General features: G+C 47.4%; 1 protein-coding gene across 1 annotated transcript in view; it reads right to left on the bottom strand.

Annotated features, from left to right (window-relative positions):
- Positions 1–19,640, bottom strand: part of GPR137B (G protein-coupled receptor 137B) — a 58,534-nt gene that overhangs the window by 19,749 nt on the left and 19,145 nt on the right. The window contains 4 exon segments of the mRNA XM_027530485.1: positions 1,013–1,141; positions 4,572–4,721; positions 7,856–8,078; positions 13,095–13,144. Coding sequence (XP_027386286.1) covers positions 1,013–1,141; positions 4,572–4,721; positions 7,856–8,078; positions 13,095–13,144 — 552 coding nt within the window.

Below are 19,640 nucleotides of genomic sequence, written 5' to 3'. Positions count from 1 at the left end.
TTCTTGCCTAGAGAATTGGATGGACAGAGGGCTACAGTCCTTGGGGTCACAAAGAGTCAGACATGACCGAGAAAGTCACACACACATGTACTTTTCTGTGGGCTTCACAGATCAGTGATTCTACCACTAGTTCCTCTGGGTGGAATAATTCGTGGAACAAAGCTTCCATGAGCTCCCTCACAGTACCAGGTTTTGCATTTTCTGCCCCCTCCCATAAGGACATTTATATGAAGCTGGTTGACCAGAAATGCGACTGAGTTGGGGGAGTGATTTAAGCATTCTTCACAATAAAGTTGTCTTCCCTACCACCCCCTCCCCTAATCACCATCCAGCACAACACAGGGGTGAAGAGCTGAGTTACCATTCTCCATTTTCCTTGGCTAAAATAAAAGCTTCTATATTTGGTTCATAGCAAGTCAAGGCTCAAAGACTAGTGAGGCAGCTGTTTCATTAGGAAAAAAGTTAATCACTATCTCCAGGATTCGAGATGCAATGTTTTTGGGTGTTTTTTTCTTTTTTTGGTAAAATTAAACTGAAAAACAAGTTTCCCTCAAAAGATAATGAATGGAAAAGAAAGTCTCAATGAAACAAAGGAACTTTTCATATTAGAATAAGATGGAAGAATCTATCAAAAATCTAAGAAAAAATTCCAACTGTAGGCTTTGTGATTAGAATTAGGAGATGTTTTCTGCAAAAGAATCCACCTGCAATGCAGGAGATCCCAGTTCGATTCCTGGATCGGGAAGATCTGCTGGTGCAGGGATAGGCTACCCACTCCAATATTCTTGAGCTTCCCTTGTGGCTCAGCAAGTGAAGAATCCTCCTGCAATGCAGGAGACCTGCGTTTGGTCCCTGGGTTGGGAAGATCCCTGGGAGAAGGGAAAGGCTACCCACTCCAGTATTCTGGCCTAGAAAATTCCATGGACTGTGCAGTCCATAGGGTCGCAAAGAGTCGGACACGACTGAGCGACTTTCACACTCACTTTCTGCAAATACAAAGTGGATTACTTACAAGGTCTTTCGTAGAATTTCTGACTCGGAAGAAGTAGACCACTAAGGTGGTAGGTAAGAGTTCCCACACAAAGAGGACCACTCCAAACACTATGTATCCGGCATCTCCCAGCTGATTCTTCAAATCCGCCTGGGGAGGAGAGAGGGAGAAAATGGAGAGTCACCAGACTGAGGACAGAACAAGTTTGATTCAGTTCTAATATGACAGAGACTAAATCTAATACAGTGTAATTTCTTCCCCCTAAAACATGCACGTTGAAATCAGATACTATTAATGCTACTGTGCCAGACCTTGGTGGTTGGGGGGGTAGTTATTTAAACCATATAGGATAGATAATTTTAAAAACATTTTATTTAGTTAGTTTTTGACTGTGCTGGGTCTTCATTAATGCATGGGCTTTTCTCTAGTCACGGTGAGTGGGGGCTACTCTCTAGCTGTGGTGCTCGGGTTTCTCATTGCAGTGGCTTCTCTTGTAGAGCGTAGGCTCGGGGGCTTGTGGGCTCAGTAGTTGTGGCACACCCACTTAGCTGCCCCTTGGCATGGTGGGTCTTCTGGGACCAGGGATTGAATCCATGTCCCCTGCGTTAGCAGGCAGATTCTTAACCACTGGACCACCAGGGAAGTCCCAGGAGAGACAATTATCGTCTTCGAAATATTCAAAGACAGTAACTGCCAGTCTCTGATGCTTCATTCCTTCACCCTCCAGGAATCTTCCTTACATCCAAATGAAGTCTCTAAGCTAACTTTTCTTCGACAACCGAATAATGATATTGTTCTGCTGCCTTCTCCCAATTCTTTTTTAAAATCATTTTTTGGCTACACTGTGTGTCATGCAGGATCCTAGTTCCCCAGCCAGGAATCAAACCCGTGCCGCCTGCATTAGAAACATGGAATTCTAACTACTAGACCACCAGGGAAGTCCCTCTCCCAATTCTTTTTTTTTTAATATTTATTTGGCTGCACCAGTTCTTAGTTGCAGCATGTGAGATCTATCTAGTTCCCTCACCAGGGATCGAACCCAGGTACCCTGCATTGGGAATGCAGTCTTAGCCACCGGACCATGAGGGAAGTCCCCCACTTCCCAGTTCTCAAGAGCAGCATATCACAATCGTAGCCTTAGTCTAATCCTTGGAATAAATGTGTCAGTTTTTTTTATTTCTCTTCACATTAACCACATCCTATATTTACATTTTAAAGCCTACAGCAGGCTAGACTGTCTAGAAAAAAAAAGCCTCCCAGTCCAGGATGCTGGCCTCCTGGACCAGTGAGACAGCTGAGCAGATGGGGTGTAGCAGCGCGCTCCTTTCTGAAGGCCAGAGGCAGGGTGTGTGAGGCTATTTCTGGGCAAGTCTGTCAGAAAGCCCGGCATTTCAAAGGAAGACAGAAACGCCATCAAACCATAAAGGGCCGGTCCCTACACGGAACCCTCTCACCTTCTCCACCACATTGTGTTCAAAGTATACGCGTGCACGCTAAGCCGTTTCAGTCGGGTCCGACTCTTTGTGGCCTCATGGACTTGTACCCTGCCAGGCTCCTCTGTCCATGGGATTCTCCAGGCAAGAATACTGGAGTGGGTTCGCCGTGCCCTTTTCCGGGGGATCTTCCTGACCCAGAGATGGAACCCAGGTCTCCGGCATTGGCAGGAGGGTTCTTTACCGCTAGCACTGCCGGGGAAGCCTTAAAGTACAGTACCCAAAACCAATCTCGCGCCTCTTCAGAAAGATGACTCAAACGCTGCACTGAAACTCCACCCACATGTCTCAGAAGTGTGCTGTGTGCTCCACCATTCTACACACATGACCTGCATCTTGGGGCCATCTGCTGGCTCCTAGATTATTTTGGCTGCGACACATAGATCCTGACATCTATAAACAAACAGCCACCCAAAACAACAGAATTGTGTTGTTTGTGATAAAAATTTGTGATATTTTGAATTCATTGTATTTATAAGCTCTTACTTGAAAGAAGCATTGAAATAAGTATTTTGTTAAAACCAAATGCTTGTGGCTTAATGAGGAGAGAGTCTCAGTTTGGGAAGATGAAGACGTTCTGGAGATGGATGGTGGTGATGGTTGCATGACACTGTGAATGTACTGTGCACTTAGAAATGATTAGTCAGTTGTACCTACATGTTACCACGATAAAAGTCCTCTGGGTATCATGAATAAGTCTCTAATTTATCACTGTTGCACGTTTAGATTTGTATGTATTTGATTTCTCACAACAGGAAATTCTTCACCAGCGCCCTGCCCACCTTCCTCCCACCCCCCATTTGTGCTGTTGGTTTGATTGGTGATTATGATTGTTGTGGTTTAAATCCAGTCTAATGCCTGGCACGAGCCTCTTATGGATTTCATCTTGCCCTCAGTTGTTGTTGTTTTTGGTAGAATCTATCTATTTGAGCTGCACCCTGTGGGATTTTAGTTCCCCGATCAGGGATGGAACCCGAGTCCCCTGCACTGGGAGGGTGAAGGCTTAACCACTGAACCACCAGGAAGTACCCCCCATCGGTTTTAACTTAGCACGGTTGTTTTCTTCTTTCCTCCAGAGTGTTAATTCAAGGTTTGAGCACTGTTGGGATTTTAGAGGTGGATTTGTCTATAGTTGGATATTCAGTGTTTACCCAGGAAAATCTCAAGAGAATTTGCAATTCAACCCAGTAAACTCCTACTTTAGAAGCTTCTATTTCTTTGCTGTAATGGCTTCTCTGTGTGGCTCTTTTCTTCAGTGGACATAAACTTCTACATGGAAGGATGGGTCTGTTCATTTTTGTGTTTCTGGCACTTTGTTCAGGGCTGGAGACAAAGAAATGATACTTTTCAAATTAGGGAATGCTGATTAATTCTCATTTTTTTTTTCCTTCTCTTTGTTTGGCCATACCATGCAGCATGTGGAATCTTAATTCCCCAACCAGGGACTGAACCCATGTCCCCTGCAGTGCAAGCACAGAGTCTTAACCACCGGACAGCCCGGGAATTCCCCTCTCAGTCGTTTATATTTTGAGCTTTTGTGAACATGGATGCCATATTATATTTCATTACCTTTGTTCATTTGTTTACGAATTTCTAGAAACATTATAAAAAAGAAAGAGTTTCATACTGAGATGTAAAATGGGCTCTTTCTAACCCCTTAATATCCTTGGTCACTTTTGTCTACATTTCTTTCGCTTACTGCTCCATTAAAAAAAAACAAAAACCACTTCATCATTTTATGTGTTTTCTAACCTAAATGAATTGAATACAATTCATTTTTATCTTTGCAAATTTCACCCTTTAATAAAATCGTATTACATTTATATAAAAACACTTAAAAGTTTTAAGTACTGCTTGACAAAAGCCCCAGAAAGTAGCAAGGAGAAGTGTGTCTGTTTTCTAATTTTCTCACAAGACGTGTGAGCTGGAACAAGGCAGGTACAGTGATTGCATTTGACATGAGGATGTAGACACCACCCAGTTAAGTGACTCCCAAGGTCACCCAGCTCTTCAGCAGCAAAAGCAAGGAGCTGACACCTCTCTGCCACACGGCATGCTGTCAAAGCAAGGCTCCAGCGCCCACTGACCTGGTCTGACACATTGTACCAGTCGTAATCAAAGGAATGGACATTCTTGCTCTGAGAGAACGACAAGATGAACAGGTTGTAGCAGGCCCGAGAGGTGTACAGCAGGATGACGGTCACGCCGATGGCGGTCACCTGACACACGGAGGAGCCCTGGAAAAGCAGGAACCGTGAGCGGGGTCCCCAATCCAGGCCCAAGACCACAGTCCCCTCCCAAGCATGGCCTCTGTTCAGAACTCCTAAACCCTCCCAGCTTCTCTTCCACTCTCAGACCTTCAACCCAACTGCAAGCCTCCCCTCACTCCACACCCACCCTAAAACTTCCAATTCTCTTCAGAGAGATGCTTCAAAACCTGAAAACATGAACTATTTGCCTAAGACCTAGGCTTGGAAGAGCAAGACAGTCAGATGACTTATTTGGTTAAATCTCTAAGTGCCGCTGCTCAGCTCCAAGGATGCTCTGAGCTTATGAGCCCAGGGCCTGCCCCCTGGCTTGGAGACAACAAAACCACCTCAGAGGGATGGCAGCTTGGGGACAGTGGAGCTGGGGACAGTGGCTCTGGGTGGGGAGCATGTCTTCAAGACCCAACTGTCCTAGGCTGGGAAGGCTGGAGTCCCAATGTGATTCAGAGCTTGGGATTGTGTGAAAATTGGTCATCTGTGCCCCCACTAATGAAGCTATCAGTGTCCAAAGTTAGCTAAAGGACCGCTAACTGAAAACAGCTGCCGTTGTCATTTAGTCGCTAAGTCGTGTCCCACTCTTTTGCAACCCCGTGGATTGTAGTCCACCAGGCTCCTTTGTCCATGGGATTTCTCAGGCACAAATACTGGAGTGGGTTGCTGTTTCCTTCTCCAGAGGATCTTCCTGACCCAGGGATCAAACCTGTGTCTCCCACACCGGCAGGTGGATTCTTTACCACTGAGCCACCAGGGAAGCCCTGGTGTTAAAAACAGTTAACCAAAAAACTGAAATTCATTTTTGAGTTTGGAAGTCACTAACTAAATCTAAGCTATTATTTTATTTTGCCAATGGTAGTCCATCAGATTGTTGGCACAGAGGTGACCTAAATCTGACAATCTGACAAAGTGTGACCCCTCCTATTAAAACCACAATTCTGTTTTGTTTTGGCCGCACTACAAGGTCTGTGGCATCTTAGCTCCCTGACCAGGAATTGAACTCGAGCCCTCTGCACTGGAAGCGTGGAGTCTTAACCACTGGACCACCAGGGAAGTCCCCATAATTCTGTTTTCAAAAAGCCTTGAATAGACCTTATACGGGAGACAGTGTAAATAATAAAGCTAAGGCAAAGTCAAGTATAAAATTTGTCAACATTTATCAATGAAAAAAGGACCCTGCTACACTAACTTTTCAGATTTTGCAAGAGCTCAGGCAAAGGTATCACAGGATACCTTGATGAAGAAGGCTTTGTAATTTTGAAGTTGGAGGTACAGATTTTAATCTACTGATGGCTGCTGAAGACCAAGTATCTTAAGAAGCAGAGTGCTCAGGTCTTCAGACCAGTGACATTACAACCACATGGGTTCCCTGGCAAGGGTTAGGGTGCCACAGAAATTCAAAAGCAGAGGAGCTGTGAATCACCCTACCTTACATGTGAGAAAACCAAGTCTCAGTGGGCAACATGCTGGTGGGGCCAGGGTCCCATGGCCAGTGGGAGCCCAGAGCATCCACTCTGACCTCCGCACATCACCAGGCTCCTTAATGAGGGGGAACTGGGGACCAGGCTGGTAAGGGACACTGCAGAACCACCATACCAGGCAGCACTTCTGCCCCTCTCTGTAACTCTGGGGGAAGGAAAGGAGAAAACAGGGACTCCAGGGCTGGGGGCATTGGTCTCTGCACGTGCCCTGCCCGACCAGTGCCTGCTTCTCCTACACCCATTCACACAACTGACCTTCCTATGGACTTGCCCCCAGGCCCAGCTGGTGACTCTTCTTATCAAAGCGGTGGTACGTGTCATGCCCCTCTGCTGGTTTCCCTGGTAACTAACGAGCCCATGCGTGCTCAGTCGCGTCAGTCATGTCTGACTCTTCGTGACCCCGTGAACTGTAGCCCACCAGGCTCCTCTGTCCATAGGATACTCCAGACAAGAATACTGGAGTGGGTTGCCATGCCCACCTCCAGGGGATCTTCCCAATCCAGGGATCAAACCAGCGTCCCAAGCATCTCCTGCATTGCAGACAGATTCTTTACCGTTGAGCCACTGATCACACCTGATATCAATTCCCTCTGCAACTGGTCGTCTTCCTTCCTGACCCCCGACACTGGAGCGAAGCCCGCTACCATCCTGCTGCCGTCCGCTGCACATGTGGAATGCTGCTCCATGACCGTGATTCAGACGTGTAAGATCCCCGATCCCTTAAGCCATCGCTGACTCCAGGCTTTCTTCAGTACTGAACCTGGGCATGCCCTGGCCTTGTAGGCCTACGGGGTGCGGCCCAACACATGGTCTGACTCCATCTCCAAACTGTCACCGTGAGAGGCCTGCTGTCCCAAACCCCAGGAGCAGCTCCCCTGTTAAGGGTCCCTCACAGGGGCACAGTCAAGGCAGCGGTGCGCCGGGATCTGAGTGTCTCTGCGCCACGACCCGGTGGTAAAGAGGACGGACCCCCGAGCCCGGAGCCAGGCTGCTGCGGCCACACCGCGGCTCTGCGTCTCCTGGCTTGTGTGACCCGGGCTGAGCCTCTGACATCCCGTGCCTCCATTTCCCTAGGTAGGTGACACCTATTCCCCCTGAATTTTGACGGTTACAGTCCTACCTACATGCAGAGTGCTTATAAAAGGGCTAGGAACAAAGGGAATACCAGCTGTGTGTTTCTAACAATATTAGTGGCACAGTTAATGCCACGGGTCCTCTAAACTCTCACTTAAACCTCTGTATCCAGAAACCAGAGATTTACCTCTCTGTCAGGAACTCTGCACACCCCAGTAAACCTCGAGCCACCCGGAGTCAATTCTTCTCACAAAGTTCAATGAACTACACGGCTCTGTGTCTTGGCAACACCACCACAGCTAATCATTTGCAAGAGGTCAGGTGGGAGAGGCATTGGTTGATTTCTGTTTTCTGTTGCAAACCAGGGAACTTTTTTTGGTGGAGGTGAGCCTCACTGCACAGTATGTGGGATCTTAGTTCCCCAACACGGGATAAAAACCTGTGGCCCCTGCATCAGGAGTGCCGAATCATAACCAATGGACTCCCAGGGAAATCCCAGAAAACTCTTTCGAGAATAAGGCTAATGGCAGGATCTCGACCATGTGTCCGCCTTACCTTAGACTCCAAGTAAATGTTGGCCAAGGACATCTTGGAGATTTTGTAGAGGCAGATGGACAGGGAGACGGCACAGAGCACGAAGAGCGTGTCGTTGATGGCCACGCGCACGGACACGATCGCTTTCCTCTCCCAGGTGCCCGTCTTCACCAGCACCGCACAAGTTAAATTCACCAACAGGAAAACAAGGCTGATGAAGAGCGAGGCCAGGTAGAGGGGCAACCTGGGAAGGAGAGAGAGAGGCTGAAGGCAGCCTTCCCCACAGGCTTCCTGTACATTCTGATCAATCCCCGAGGAAACTGTGGATTTTTGAGGGATTTTTGTTTGTTGGTTAAATACTAGAAGCAGAACATGCCAAAGTTAACACTTAAGAGCTCGGAGTCTGGGGTTGGTAGATGCAAACTATTATATTGAGAATGGATAAACAAGGTCCTACTGCATAGCACAGGGGACTCTACCGAATATCATATGAAAAATCATAATGGAAAAGAATAGAAAAAAAGAAAGTATACATGTGTATAACTGAGCCACTCGGCTGGAGACTGGAGACTGGCACACACTGTAAATCAACATGTATACTGCAATGAAAAAGGTTCGGACTTTGGAGGGCCGCCAGATTTAAATGACAAATCAACCACAAAGAGTACCCTCGGGGGGGTCCTTTACCTGAGCCGCGCGTCCCCGTCCCCGGGAGGCTACGAGGGTCAGAGGGGCTGTGTGGATGTGGGCTGATGCACGCGCTGCTCACGAGGATGGTAGAGCAGAGCCGGGCTCCGAGGCTGGGCTGGGATTCGGGGAAAGCACCAGCCACTCTGCACACTGAGAGCCTGGGCAAGGTGGCCCTGGGTGAGCCCTAGTGTCACCAGAAAACAGCCTCAATAACACCGACCTTGCAGCCTCTTCCTGAGGATTAGTGAGATAATGTTTTAAAAGGGTTTTACCCCTCAGAAGTCATCAAGTCTGGGCAGCAGCCCCTTCGCATGGAACACTCACTAGCAGCACAGCTATCCCCAGGCTTTTGGGTACCAGGGACCAATTTTGTGGAAGACAATTTTTCCATGGACCAGGGTGGGAGATGGTTTCGGGATGATTCAAGCGCATTTTATTTATGATGCACTTTATTTCTATTATTAATACATCAGTTCCACCTCATATCATCAGGCACTATTAGATCCTGGAGGCTGGGAACCCCTGCACTAGCCTCGGGGTAGTGGTGGCGGCCATTTTTAACTTGCAGTTTCTCAGAGCTGCATGCTGCCTACGTGACCTGTGCAAGGTCTAGAGAGACACTTCTCACATTTACCAATATGGAAATCAGTTCAAGTTTCTCTCTAGGACTGTCCATATTGTGTTTACTTCAGGTAAGAATCACTCGAGTCTATTCTTGGCTCAAGAATAGACCATTCAGGTACTGATGAAGCTATTTGCAGGGCAGGAATAGAGATGCAGACATAAAGCACAGATTTGTGGACACAGCAAGGGATGGGAGAGGGTGGGAGGAATTGAGAGAATAGCATTAAAATGTATATATTAACATATGTAAAACAGATAGCTAGTGGGAAGTTGCTACGTAGCACAGGGAGCTCAACCCAGTGCTCTGTGATAACCTAGGGGTGTGGGATGGGATGGGGAGATGGGAAGGAGGTTCAAGACGGAAGGGACATATGTATACTTGTGGCTGATTCACATGTTGTATGGCAGAAACCAACACAACACTGTAAAGCAATCATCATTTAAAAATTAAAAAAAAATTTTTTTAAGTCATATCCGACACTATTTTTTTAAACTTAACAAAACAGACCATTTAAGTCGAACATGTCTGCATCTGCCCAAAGGGCTGCTGAGACAAGGGGAGAGAATGGACATAGGGCATTAGCACAACATGCAACTCATGGTAAATTAGTCAAAAACCTTAAATTATGAAGGTTTTCATTAGCTCTCTACACGTTCCCATAGTGATGGAGGGAATCAGGGGCTTAGAGAGAGACAGAGGCAGGGCCAACTGGGAGTCACTAAAAATCTTCAATCTGCTTCCTCAAAAGCCCTGTTTCTTATTGTTCTATTATTATCTGCTGTGCTTTTGTGAAGAACACAATTTGGAAACATCTAGAACCTCTGGAATCAGCCCTACTGTTTTTGACCCCTTGCTGGTGTTATGCATACATTCTATCCATGTGATGGCAATGAAGCTCCGGAAAAAAGCATAATATGGACATTCAGCTTTTCCAAAGGACTCGTCTTGGGCATTGTTTTAAATACTATGCTCAGTCCTGTCCAACTCTTTGTGACCCCATGGACTGTAGCTTGCCAGGCTCCTCTGACCATGGGATTCGCCAGGCAAGAATACTGGAGTGGGTTGCCATGCCCTCCTGCAGGGGATCTTCTGGACCCAGGAACTGAACCCGTGTCTCTTATGAGACGTCTCCCGCACTGGCAGGTGGGTTCTTTACCACTAGCGCCACCGGGAAGCCCAAAAGCCTTTATTGAATTTGTTACAATATTGCTTCCGCATTATGTTTGGTTTTTTGATCACAAGGCTTGTGGATCTCAGCTCCCTGACCCGGGATCGAACCCGCACCGCCTGAATCGGAAGGTAAAGTCTTAACCACTATGGTGGATATAAATTCTTACTCCTCTTTCTTCACTGTGAAAATTCTATGGGACAGTGAGAGGGCACTGGGAACGGAGAAAGCAGAAGACAAGCAGGCCCCGCTCACACCCAGACGGTGCAGCTCCCACACTGCTGGAGTGTGGCCCTGGCCACCCACTCAGTTTCTGCTCCCCTTCCTCGCCTCAGCTGCTCTGCTTGCATCTGCTGGGTGTGACCCAGAGAGCAAGGTCACAGATGCGACACCAGGCAAGTCCTCAGCCACTCAGGGCTGCTGTGCCCTCACATTTGTAACACAGAGCTCACTCCTCCTCTCCAGCCTCCAAGAGCTGCCGTGAGAACTCAAGGGACCCTGTGCTTCTCCTCCGATGTCACCCAGGGGAGAGTGAGGCCTCATCCTCACCCTCAAGAGCAACTTCTAGAAAAAGGTGTCCCCTCCTGCCTCATCACCTCCTCTGCAGGTACCCCCTGATGGCCCCGCCTCCTCCTACCATCTTCTCCCTGACCTCAAAGGTGTGACCCCAGCTCCATCCTTCTCCCATCTGAGCCTGTCTCTGGAGGCCCCTGGTCTGTCTTCCTCCTGTTCATCCCCTAGAGTGACAGTGTCCGTGTCTCTCTGCCCTGCATCCTCTTCCTCGGGAAATAACATTCCCTCCTCCAGCCTCTGTTACAGCTCTTGTTCAACCAAGTTCCGAAGCTCTTGTCTCGAACCACTGCCTCTGCCCAAATCAACTCACACTCCAAACAGCCTCCTTTGAGGCCCACATCCAAGCTCAATTCTTAATGTTCCCCCTCCTACCCCTCCCAGGTTTTCCTAACACAATCATAGCTCAGTATCTGCAAGGGACACCTTTCAGGCCCCCACAGCCAACACCGAAACCCAAAGATACTCAAGTCCCGGACTGAGAGTGCTGCAGTACATGTCATCTGAGGCATATCGTGCCTCCCGATATGATCCTCTGGAGCCACAGGTGTGGAATCCTTGGATCCCACAACGGAGGGCTGACTGTAAAGCACTGTTACTTTAAACTGACCTTCTTAGAATCAAGTCTGGCAGAAACATGAACTGAACTTCTCAGAAAGCAGTGAAGGGACAGACAAAGAGGACAGATCTGTGGTTGCTAAGAGGAAGGGAAGCATTGGGAGTCTGGGATTAGCAGACCCAACCTAGTATATACAGGATGGAGAAACACCAAGGTCCTCCTGTACAGCACAGGGAATTCTATTCAATATCTTGTGATAAAGCACAGAAAAGGACATGAAAAAGAAGTCATTCTGCTGTACAGCAGAAATTAACACAACATTAAAAATCCACTACACTTCGACAATTTTTTTTTTAAGTAGTAAAGGGAGACAGCAGGATCAGATGAAAAACAAAAACAGCACACACGTCTCATCACTTGTATCTCGGCCTGAGTACGCTGTCACCCAACTTCCTGAACTCCAGCCTCCTGGGATACAAAGGGGGATCAGAGTATACACTTTCAGAACTTTATATAAACAGTCTTTGTGAATTTAAGATGATACCTGTTTAAATGGCGGCTCAGGCAGTAAAGAATCTGCCTGTAATGCAGGAGACCTGGGTTCGATTCCTGGGTTGGGAAGATCCCCTAGAGAAGGGAATGGCAACCCACTCCAGTATTCTTGCCTGGAGAATTCCATGGACCGAGGAGCCTGGTGGGCTACAGTCTATGGGGTTGCAAAGAGTCGGACACGACTGAGCGACTAACACTTTCCCTTTCAATGTGTTTAAATATAATAGGAATATAGTTTTATATATTTGTAAAGTAATAAAATAATTAAAATTTCACTTTGACTCAAGAAGGTAAGAGGCCAAAGTCTCCTTCCCAGAAATGTGTGCCTGGATAGTCGAGCTCTCCCGGGCAAGGACTTGAGACACCTTGACTCGTGTGGCGACTATCTCATGGCTTCTTGACACCTTGTCTCCCTTCCCATTCTGGCCGAGGCTGATCATTCAAGCCACAGGGGAGTTAGCAGGCCTCTTTAAAAACCTGGGGCAAGTAACAGATTCTGCCCACAGGAAAAATATGCAAGTCCACCTCCTGCAATAAATTCAGCCTATGATTTCAGGCCTCCTCTGGTCCAGATTATGAGCCTCTTTTACTCAGCCCCACCCAGATCTCAGCTGCACCTGCACGCGGGCGGGGGGAGGGAGGGGGCCGCCTGGCCACACAGGCATCTTCAGGGAGCCCCTCTTCCTTCTGCTGAGGCCCGTCCCATCCCAAGTGCCTCCAAAATGTTTAAATGCCATGTGCACAGCTAACTTCCCTTTCTGTTCTCTTGTAGGAAACACACCAGACTCTCATTTCTTTTTTCATTTTTGGCAGTTCCACATGGCATGTTGGATCTTAGTCCCCCAACAGGGATTGAACCCGAGTCCCTTGCACAGGAAGCACCGAGCCTTAATCACTGGACCACCGGGGAAGTCCCTACTAGACTTTGTTTCTAATCAAGGCCAGTATGCTGCAAGGCCTGGTAAGTGGTGACCCAGTGAGCAGTGAACTTGACCCCTGACAAGCAGGCAGGTCACAGAGGAGTGATGTGTGAAAATCCTGGCTGGAAAAGCCGTTACCTCCAGCCACAGAGAGAACTGCCTCAGCGGGTACTTACCGGTATTTGAGTAATTCTGGAGAATATTTTGACTTGGCTTTAAAAATCACCTGAAATGACAAAAAAACAAAAACAAAAAAATAAGGCAAGTTGGGGCCACAATATACTTGTACTGACAAACTAATATCATTGCTTAGAACTTCTCTTTCCCTTCATGCCAGGTCACTGTCTCTAAAACTGAAATGTCTACTTTGTAATAAAGTTCGTGAAGCTAAACATTTTCTAGGTTGTGCCTAAATTGTTTTTAAAATTGTAATTTATTTTTATTGAAGGACAATTGCTCTACAATACTGTGTTGGTCTCTGCCAAACATCACCAACAATCGCCCATAGGTATACTTATGTCCCCGCAGCTTGAACCTCCCTCCCCCTGCCCTCCCCATCCCACCCCTCTAGGTTGTTACAGAGCCCAGATTTGAGTTCCCTGAGTCATACAGCATTTTGTCGCTCACATTGTGATGCATGTGGGATCCTAGTTCCCCTACCAGGGGAATCTGTACCCTCTGCAGTGGAAGCATGGAGTCTTAACCACTGGACCACCGGAGAAGTCCTCAGTCAGTCAGTTCAGTCACTCAGTCATGTCCAACTCTTTGTGACCCCATGGACTGCAGCACATTAGGCTTCCCTGTCCATCACCAATTCCTGGAGCTTGCTCAAACTCATGTCCATCAAGTCGGTGATGCCATCCAACCATCTCATCCTCTGTTGTCCCCTTCTCCTCCTGCCTTCAATCTTTCCCAGCATCAGGGTCTTTTCCAATGAGTCAGTTCTTCGCATCAGGTGGCCCAAGTATTGGAGTTTCAGCTTCAGCATCTGTCCCTCCAATGAATATTCAGGGCTGACTTCCTTTAGGATTGACTGGTTTGACCTCCTTGCTGTCCAAGGGACTCTCAAGAGTCTTCTCCAGCACCACAGTTCAAAAGCATCAATTCTTTGGTGCTCAGCTTTCTTTATAATCCAACTCTCACATCCATACATTACTACTGGAAAAACCACAGCTTTGACTAGACAGACCTTTGTCAGCAAAGTAATGTCTCTGCTTTTTAATATGCTGTCTAGGTTGGTCATAGCTTTTCTTCCAAGGAGCAAGCATTTTTTAAATTTCATGACTGCCATCACCATCTGCAGTGATTTTGGAGCCCCGCAAAATAAAGTCTGTCACTGTTTCCATTGTTTCCCCATCTATTTGCCATGAAGTGATGGGACTGAATGCCAAGGTCTTAGTTTTTTTAATCTTGTACTGTTAAGAAAGTTCTAGGCCCCACAACAGATTTCCCAACCTGAGGATGTGGCAAAGGGACTAAGATTCCCCAGGGAAGTCCTTAAGCTGTGCCTAAATTTTAATTTAAATTTTAAAAGCAAAAATATTTAAAAATGGTTAAATGGCTTTTTAAAAAAAGTATTACTGGTCTACCACTGCCTAGAACCATCTCTTATTTTAAGATTTGCATTTGAGCTCATACTTCCCCCAGAGATAAATAACTCACTCTCACATTTTATCAGGATTTTCATTGGTACCAAAAGAATGTGGTTTGAATATATGTGTCCATCAACTCAGGCCTTAAACTTGGCAGCCCACTGGACTATAGGAGTGTCAAACTCAATCGTTGTCTATGGATGAAACATTGTGGGAATTTCTCCAGATTTTCACTGCACAATTGTTAATGTGCTCCACCCAGGGGGCAGAAGCTGGCCTGGTAAAGCCCGTGCCAGGCGAGAGAGTAAAGGGAAGACAGAATGCAGGTGTCAGCCCAGGCTCCAGCCCCACCAGACACAAGGCTCTTCCCACGGTGTGTGCGAGGGAGCCTGAGGGGGTCACCAGTCGGGGTCCGGCTGGGGGTGAGGAGGGGCAGCAGTACACCTGCTCATATATTTGCTTTCCTGACCCCTGGTGTTTGCGGGGATGGGAGCAGAACAGAGAGAAGGAAAGGAAGGGCATGGGAAAGTGAGGGTATTCATTCAGAGATGCTCGTGCTGTGGACGGAGGGGACCAGATGGCCTGCTTCCAGGCACTCCCTCTCCACGGAGCTCCTAACACAGGCCCTGGTCCCCACCTTGCCTCATGCTGGCCCTGAGGGCTGCCGTGACCCTCTGGGAACTCACTGGCCCCGCCCTCTGGCCCCGCCCCGCCTCACTAATCTGCTGGAACTATGTGCCTTCTGGATCCTCAGTCCCCGATCCTCAGTCCGTGGGGCCCCGGTACTTCCCTAGAGAGTTGCTAAGTGCCTCCACTTCTAAACACCTGTCTAAAGGGGAGAAATTATGCCTGAGTGGTAAGGAGCGAAGGACAAGGATGGGGAGTGAGGGCATGGTCCTGGCAACAGGGGAGGAGGGGACAGGCAGCTCTAGGGTGCAGTGGTGGGGTGGTGGGGGCGGGGGGGGGGCGGTCACAGGGCTTTGATACGGTCATCCTGTCTGAGGAGCAAGCAGTGAGAATCAGTTTGCTAGAGGGGTATGTGAACGTAATCTAGGGGAAGCCTTCAGTGGATCCAAATGCCTGGTAGTGTGTCTGGGGGTGCAGACAGATGCCACAAGGGGCAGCGAGCCTCCAGGTGACTCTAGGGGCCAACTCCCACAACCCATGTGCCAAAGAAGCAGCCAATCCCCTTGGAATCTTTTTAGAGATACTCTTCTGAGGACCATCAGTAGTAATTCTCCAACTTATAGGAACTGCCCAGGAAACTTGCTAAAGATGCACATCCTGGTGCCCCACCTTCAGAGATGCCAAGCCAGTGGGCCTGGACTGGGGCCCAGTGCCCACCTCGAGGAATTCAGATTTGCCTAGCCCAAGGACTGTGTGTGTGCGTTCATTCGCTCAGTCGTGTCCTACTCTTTTCGACCCCATGGACTATAGCCTACCAGGGTCCTCTGACCACGGAATTTTCCAGGTAAGAATACTGGAGTGGGTTGCCATTTCCTTCTCCAGGAGATCTTCCCAACCCAGGGATGGAAACCGAGTCTCCTGCCTGCACTGGCAGGTAGATTCTTTACCACAGTGCCCAAGGACTACCTCTTAGGAACTATTAAAGAGATTAAATTGCCTGACCTAATATTCTTTTCTTACTTTTAAAGGTAGCCAAACATCAAAAAGGTTTTTTGTGTTTTTTAATTGGTGAACCACCTATGGTTTATTGCTTAGAATGCCCTCTCCCCATCTGGCCAGCAGAAATCCTATGCATCTTTATTTTTTTGCTGCACGATATGTGGGATCTTAGCTCCCCAACCAGAGATTGAACCCGAGCCCCCTGCAGTGGAAGCACAGAGTCTTAACCACTGGCCCACCAGGTAAGTCCTTGACCCAATATTCTTAAACAGCTTTGCGATCATTCATTTCAAACACACTGAAATAGGTGATCACAGTAATTAGGTGACAGCAAGAGTCCAGGTAGGGGTGCCAAGCACAGAGATCGGGAGACGCTCCGAGTCCATGGGCAGGACCCCCTCCCCAAGTCTTAAACTTACACTAATGCGCCACCAATCAAGAACTCTAATCCGCAGAATCCACATCTGGGGGAGAAGGGACTGCGGATATTCCTATAGACCTTCCAATAAGCAAATCCACACCTCACTTTTTGAAACACATTTCAGATTGTCACAGGAGAGCATTCCAGACTTACAGAAGAATCATTTTGTTTCTGACATGAGTTCTGTCTCTGTCCTAGATCCTTTTTGGAAGGAGGTAGGAAGTAGGAGTTCACATCGTAAATAAAGTGCCTGGTGATAACACAAAAAGATGACGTGAGTACACCGCCCTTACGTCAAACAGGCCCCTAGCTCAGCTTTCTCTGCTCCCATGGGATTTTAGGCAAGTCACATCACCTCTGGTATTTCTCTTCAGTCCATAAAGAGAAATGTTATAAAAACAACCTCTCTTAGGAATAAGGCATAGATTAGTCAGTGACTCCAAAGTTCTGTTACAAAATAAAATCCTGACCCGTGCAACCCATAACAGTGTTCTCAGAAAAATGCTACTAGTACTTGTTCATAGTACATAGTACTTGAGGATCTTGCTTTTAAATACAAGATAATTCTTCACAGATATCAGAGTGAGGATGTGAAACTACAGCATTTTTAAACCACTTTAAAAATTGAAGTATATCTAATTTACAAATTTCCTGTTAGTTTCAGGTGTACGGCAAAGTGATTCAGTTATACACACACACATGTCACTGTTGAGGTTTGTCATAGCTTTTCTTCCAAGGAGCAAGCATCTTTTAATTTCATGGCTGCAGTCACCATACACACACACACACACACATATATATATATTCTTTTTCAGATTCTTTTCCATTACAGGTATCACAAGATTGTGAACACAGTTCCCTGTGCTATACAGTAGGTCCTTATTGTTTACCTATTTTATACATAGCAGTTGTATCTGTTAATCCCTGTTAATGCCTAATTTATCCCCATCTCCTCAGTAACCATACATTTGCTTTCTATGCCTGTGAGTCTATTCTGTTTTGTAAATAAGTGAAATTGCGTCATTTTTTTTTTTTTTTAGATTCCACACATAAGTGATGTCATATGATATTGAAAGTACAGTATTTTTTTAGTGTTTGAACTTACCAAGGAAACACACAAATAATATTTTAACACTTTGGGGGGCTTACTCGGTGGCAGGTAACTCAGTTGACTCTCATACCAGGGCCATCGCTGGGCTCCTGAAAACCACCCACAGGTCTATGCTATGGACTCAGCTCTGTGCAAAGTGCAGTCGTGGATCAAAGAAAAATTTGACCCCTTCCGCCTTCAACAGGGTTATGGTCCTACTGGCAAGGTAAGACCTGGACAGGGCGAAGGACAAGAGGAGATGTCCACAGAAAGGCTGTGGTCTCGGGTGGTCAGAGCACAGGAGGCTGATCTGCAGGTCAGAGGCTCAGCCTTGGGCTGGGCGTATCGGCTCATTCTGCTCATCTCACAGAGACGGCTCCTGGTGCCACCAGGATGGCACAAGAGCACATGTGTGGATCAGTCAACTCACGGCTCATCGGGTGCCCAGCTCACTGCCACCACTTGGCCAGAACTGGGTCTTGGGGGCAAAAGCAGCTAAGTCCTCCCAACTGAAAGCATAGCCCACCTGCACACCATCCTCCTCTATAAACAAAACAAAAGCCATTTGTCTACTTCCCACAGCTGGATGGGGCATGAACTAAAAGAGAGTCAGGCATGGGAGGACAGCCTGGACCCCCAGAGGCTCCTTCCTGGAACACGGTAAAGGTCAGGGTTCCCAGCCATGACCATCAGATATCTGGGCCAGGACTTGAACTTTATAAACCACCACATGCTTTGCCCCCACAGTTTTCCTTTTAAGAAATGACTCTGAGGCTGGGCTTCTCAAGGTGCACCCACAGAACTGGGAAATCACAAGGGTGACTAAGCAAACAGGTCATATTAGGAAACAAATTTAGAACCTGCTAGGCCACCCAGCTTTTCCCTGCAGGAATCCCCAGAGCCTTTAAAAGGCTTTGCTCTACATTGTAAATCTTCAAGGGAAATGCACAGTATGCAGCAGTTTTCCAAAGGTATCTGGCCACTGAAGGTGTTCCTAATGAGTGTTCCAGGAAACAGAGTTTGGGAAACACTGCCTTTAAGGCACTAAACATGGGTGGAATGTTCACCGCAGCCTTCATCATCATCATCACTATCGCCACAACAAACAGGAAACAATGGTAACTTTAAATCACACTCAGCCTTCAACTGCATGAACACAGGCACCAATCAATCAAGGCACCGAGCCCAAGGGGCCCCCCAGGCCAAGCATTCTACCCCACAAGGGACCCAGAGCCCCACCTTGTAAAAAGATGGGGGAACCCCACAAAACGCATACCCTCTTAAAATCCACATCCCTGGCTGAAGGAGGAAAGTCATTACCAGGTAAGGACACAATCTGATACACAATATTAATAAACTGTTTGACCCTCTTGAAGCTAAAAGCAAGGGTGACAGATAATGACCTCAAAAGAAAAGCCTCCACCATGATTTGTAAAAGCTCCGTCCACTCTTTGTAATTTGTGGCAATTACTGTCGACCCCGGAACAACAAAGGAATTAGGAACACCCACCGTCCACACTGGTGGCTCAGAGGTTAAAGCGTCTGCCTGGAATGAGGGAGACTCGGGTTCAATCCCTGGATCAGGAAGATCCCCTGGAGAAGGAAATGGCAACCCACTCCAGTACTCTTGCCTGGAGAATCCCATGGAGGGAGGATCCTGGTAAGCTACAATCCATGGGGTCGCAAAGAGTCAGACACGACTGAGCGACTTCACTTCACTTCACCATCCACACAGGTGAAAATCTGAGTAGAATTCATCATGGGCCCTCAGTGTAAAGACAGCTTCTATATATCTATGGATTCAATGGTGTAGTTCTGTAGTACCTACTGCAGACAAAAATCCACATTGAAGTGGACCCGTGCTGTTTAAGAAGCAAATGTTTATGTCTTGGGACTTGCCTGGTGGTCCTGTGATTAAGACTGTGCATTTCCATTGCAAGGGGCATGGGTTTGATCCCTGATCAGGGAACTAAGATCTCTCAGGCTGTGCAGC

The sequence above is a fragment of the Bos indicus x Bos taurus genome, chromosome 28, assembly GCF_003369695.1.
Source record: "Bos indicus x Bos taurus breed Angus x Brahman F1 hybrid chromosome 28, Bos_hybrid_MaternalHap_v2.0, whole genome shotgun sequence".
Taxonomy (NCBI): domain Eukaryota; kingdom Metazoa; phylum Chordata; class Mammalia; order Artiodactyla; family Bovidae; genus Bos; species Bos indicus x Bos taurus.
Note: the sequence above shows the minus strand (reverse complement) of the source record. Positions and strands in the feature narration are given on the sequence as shown.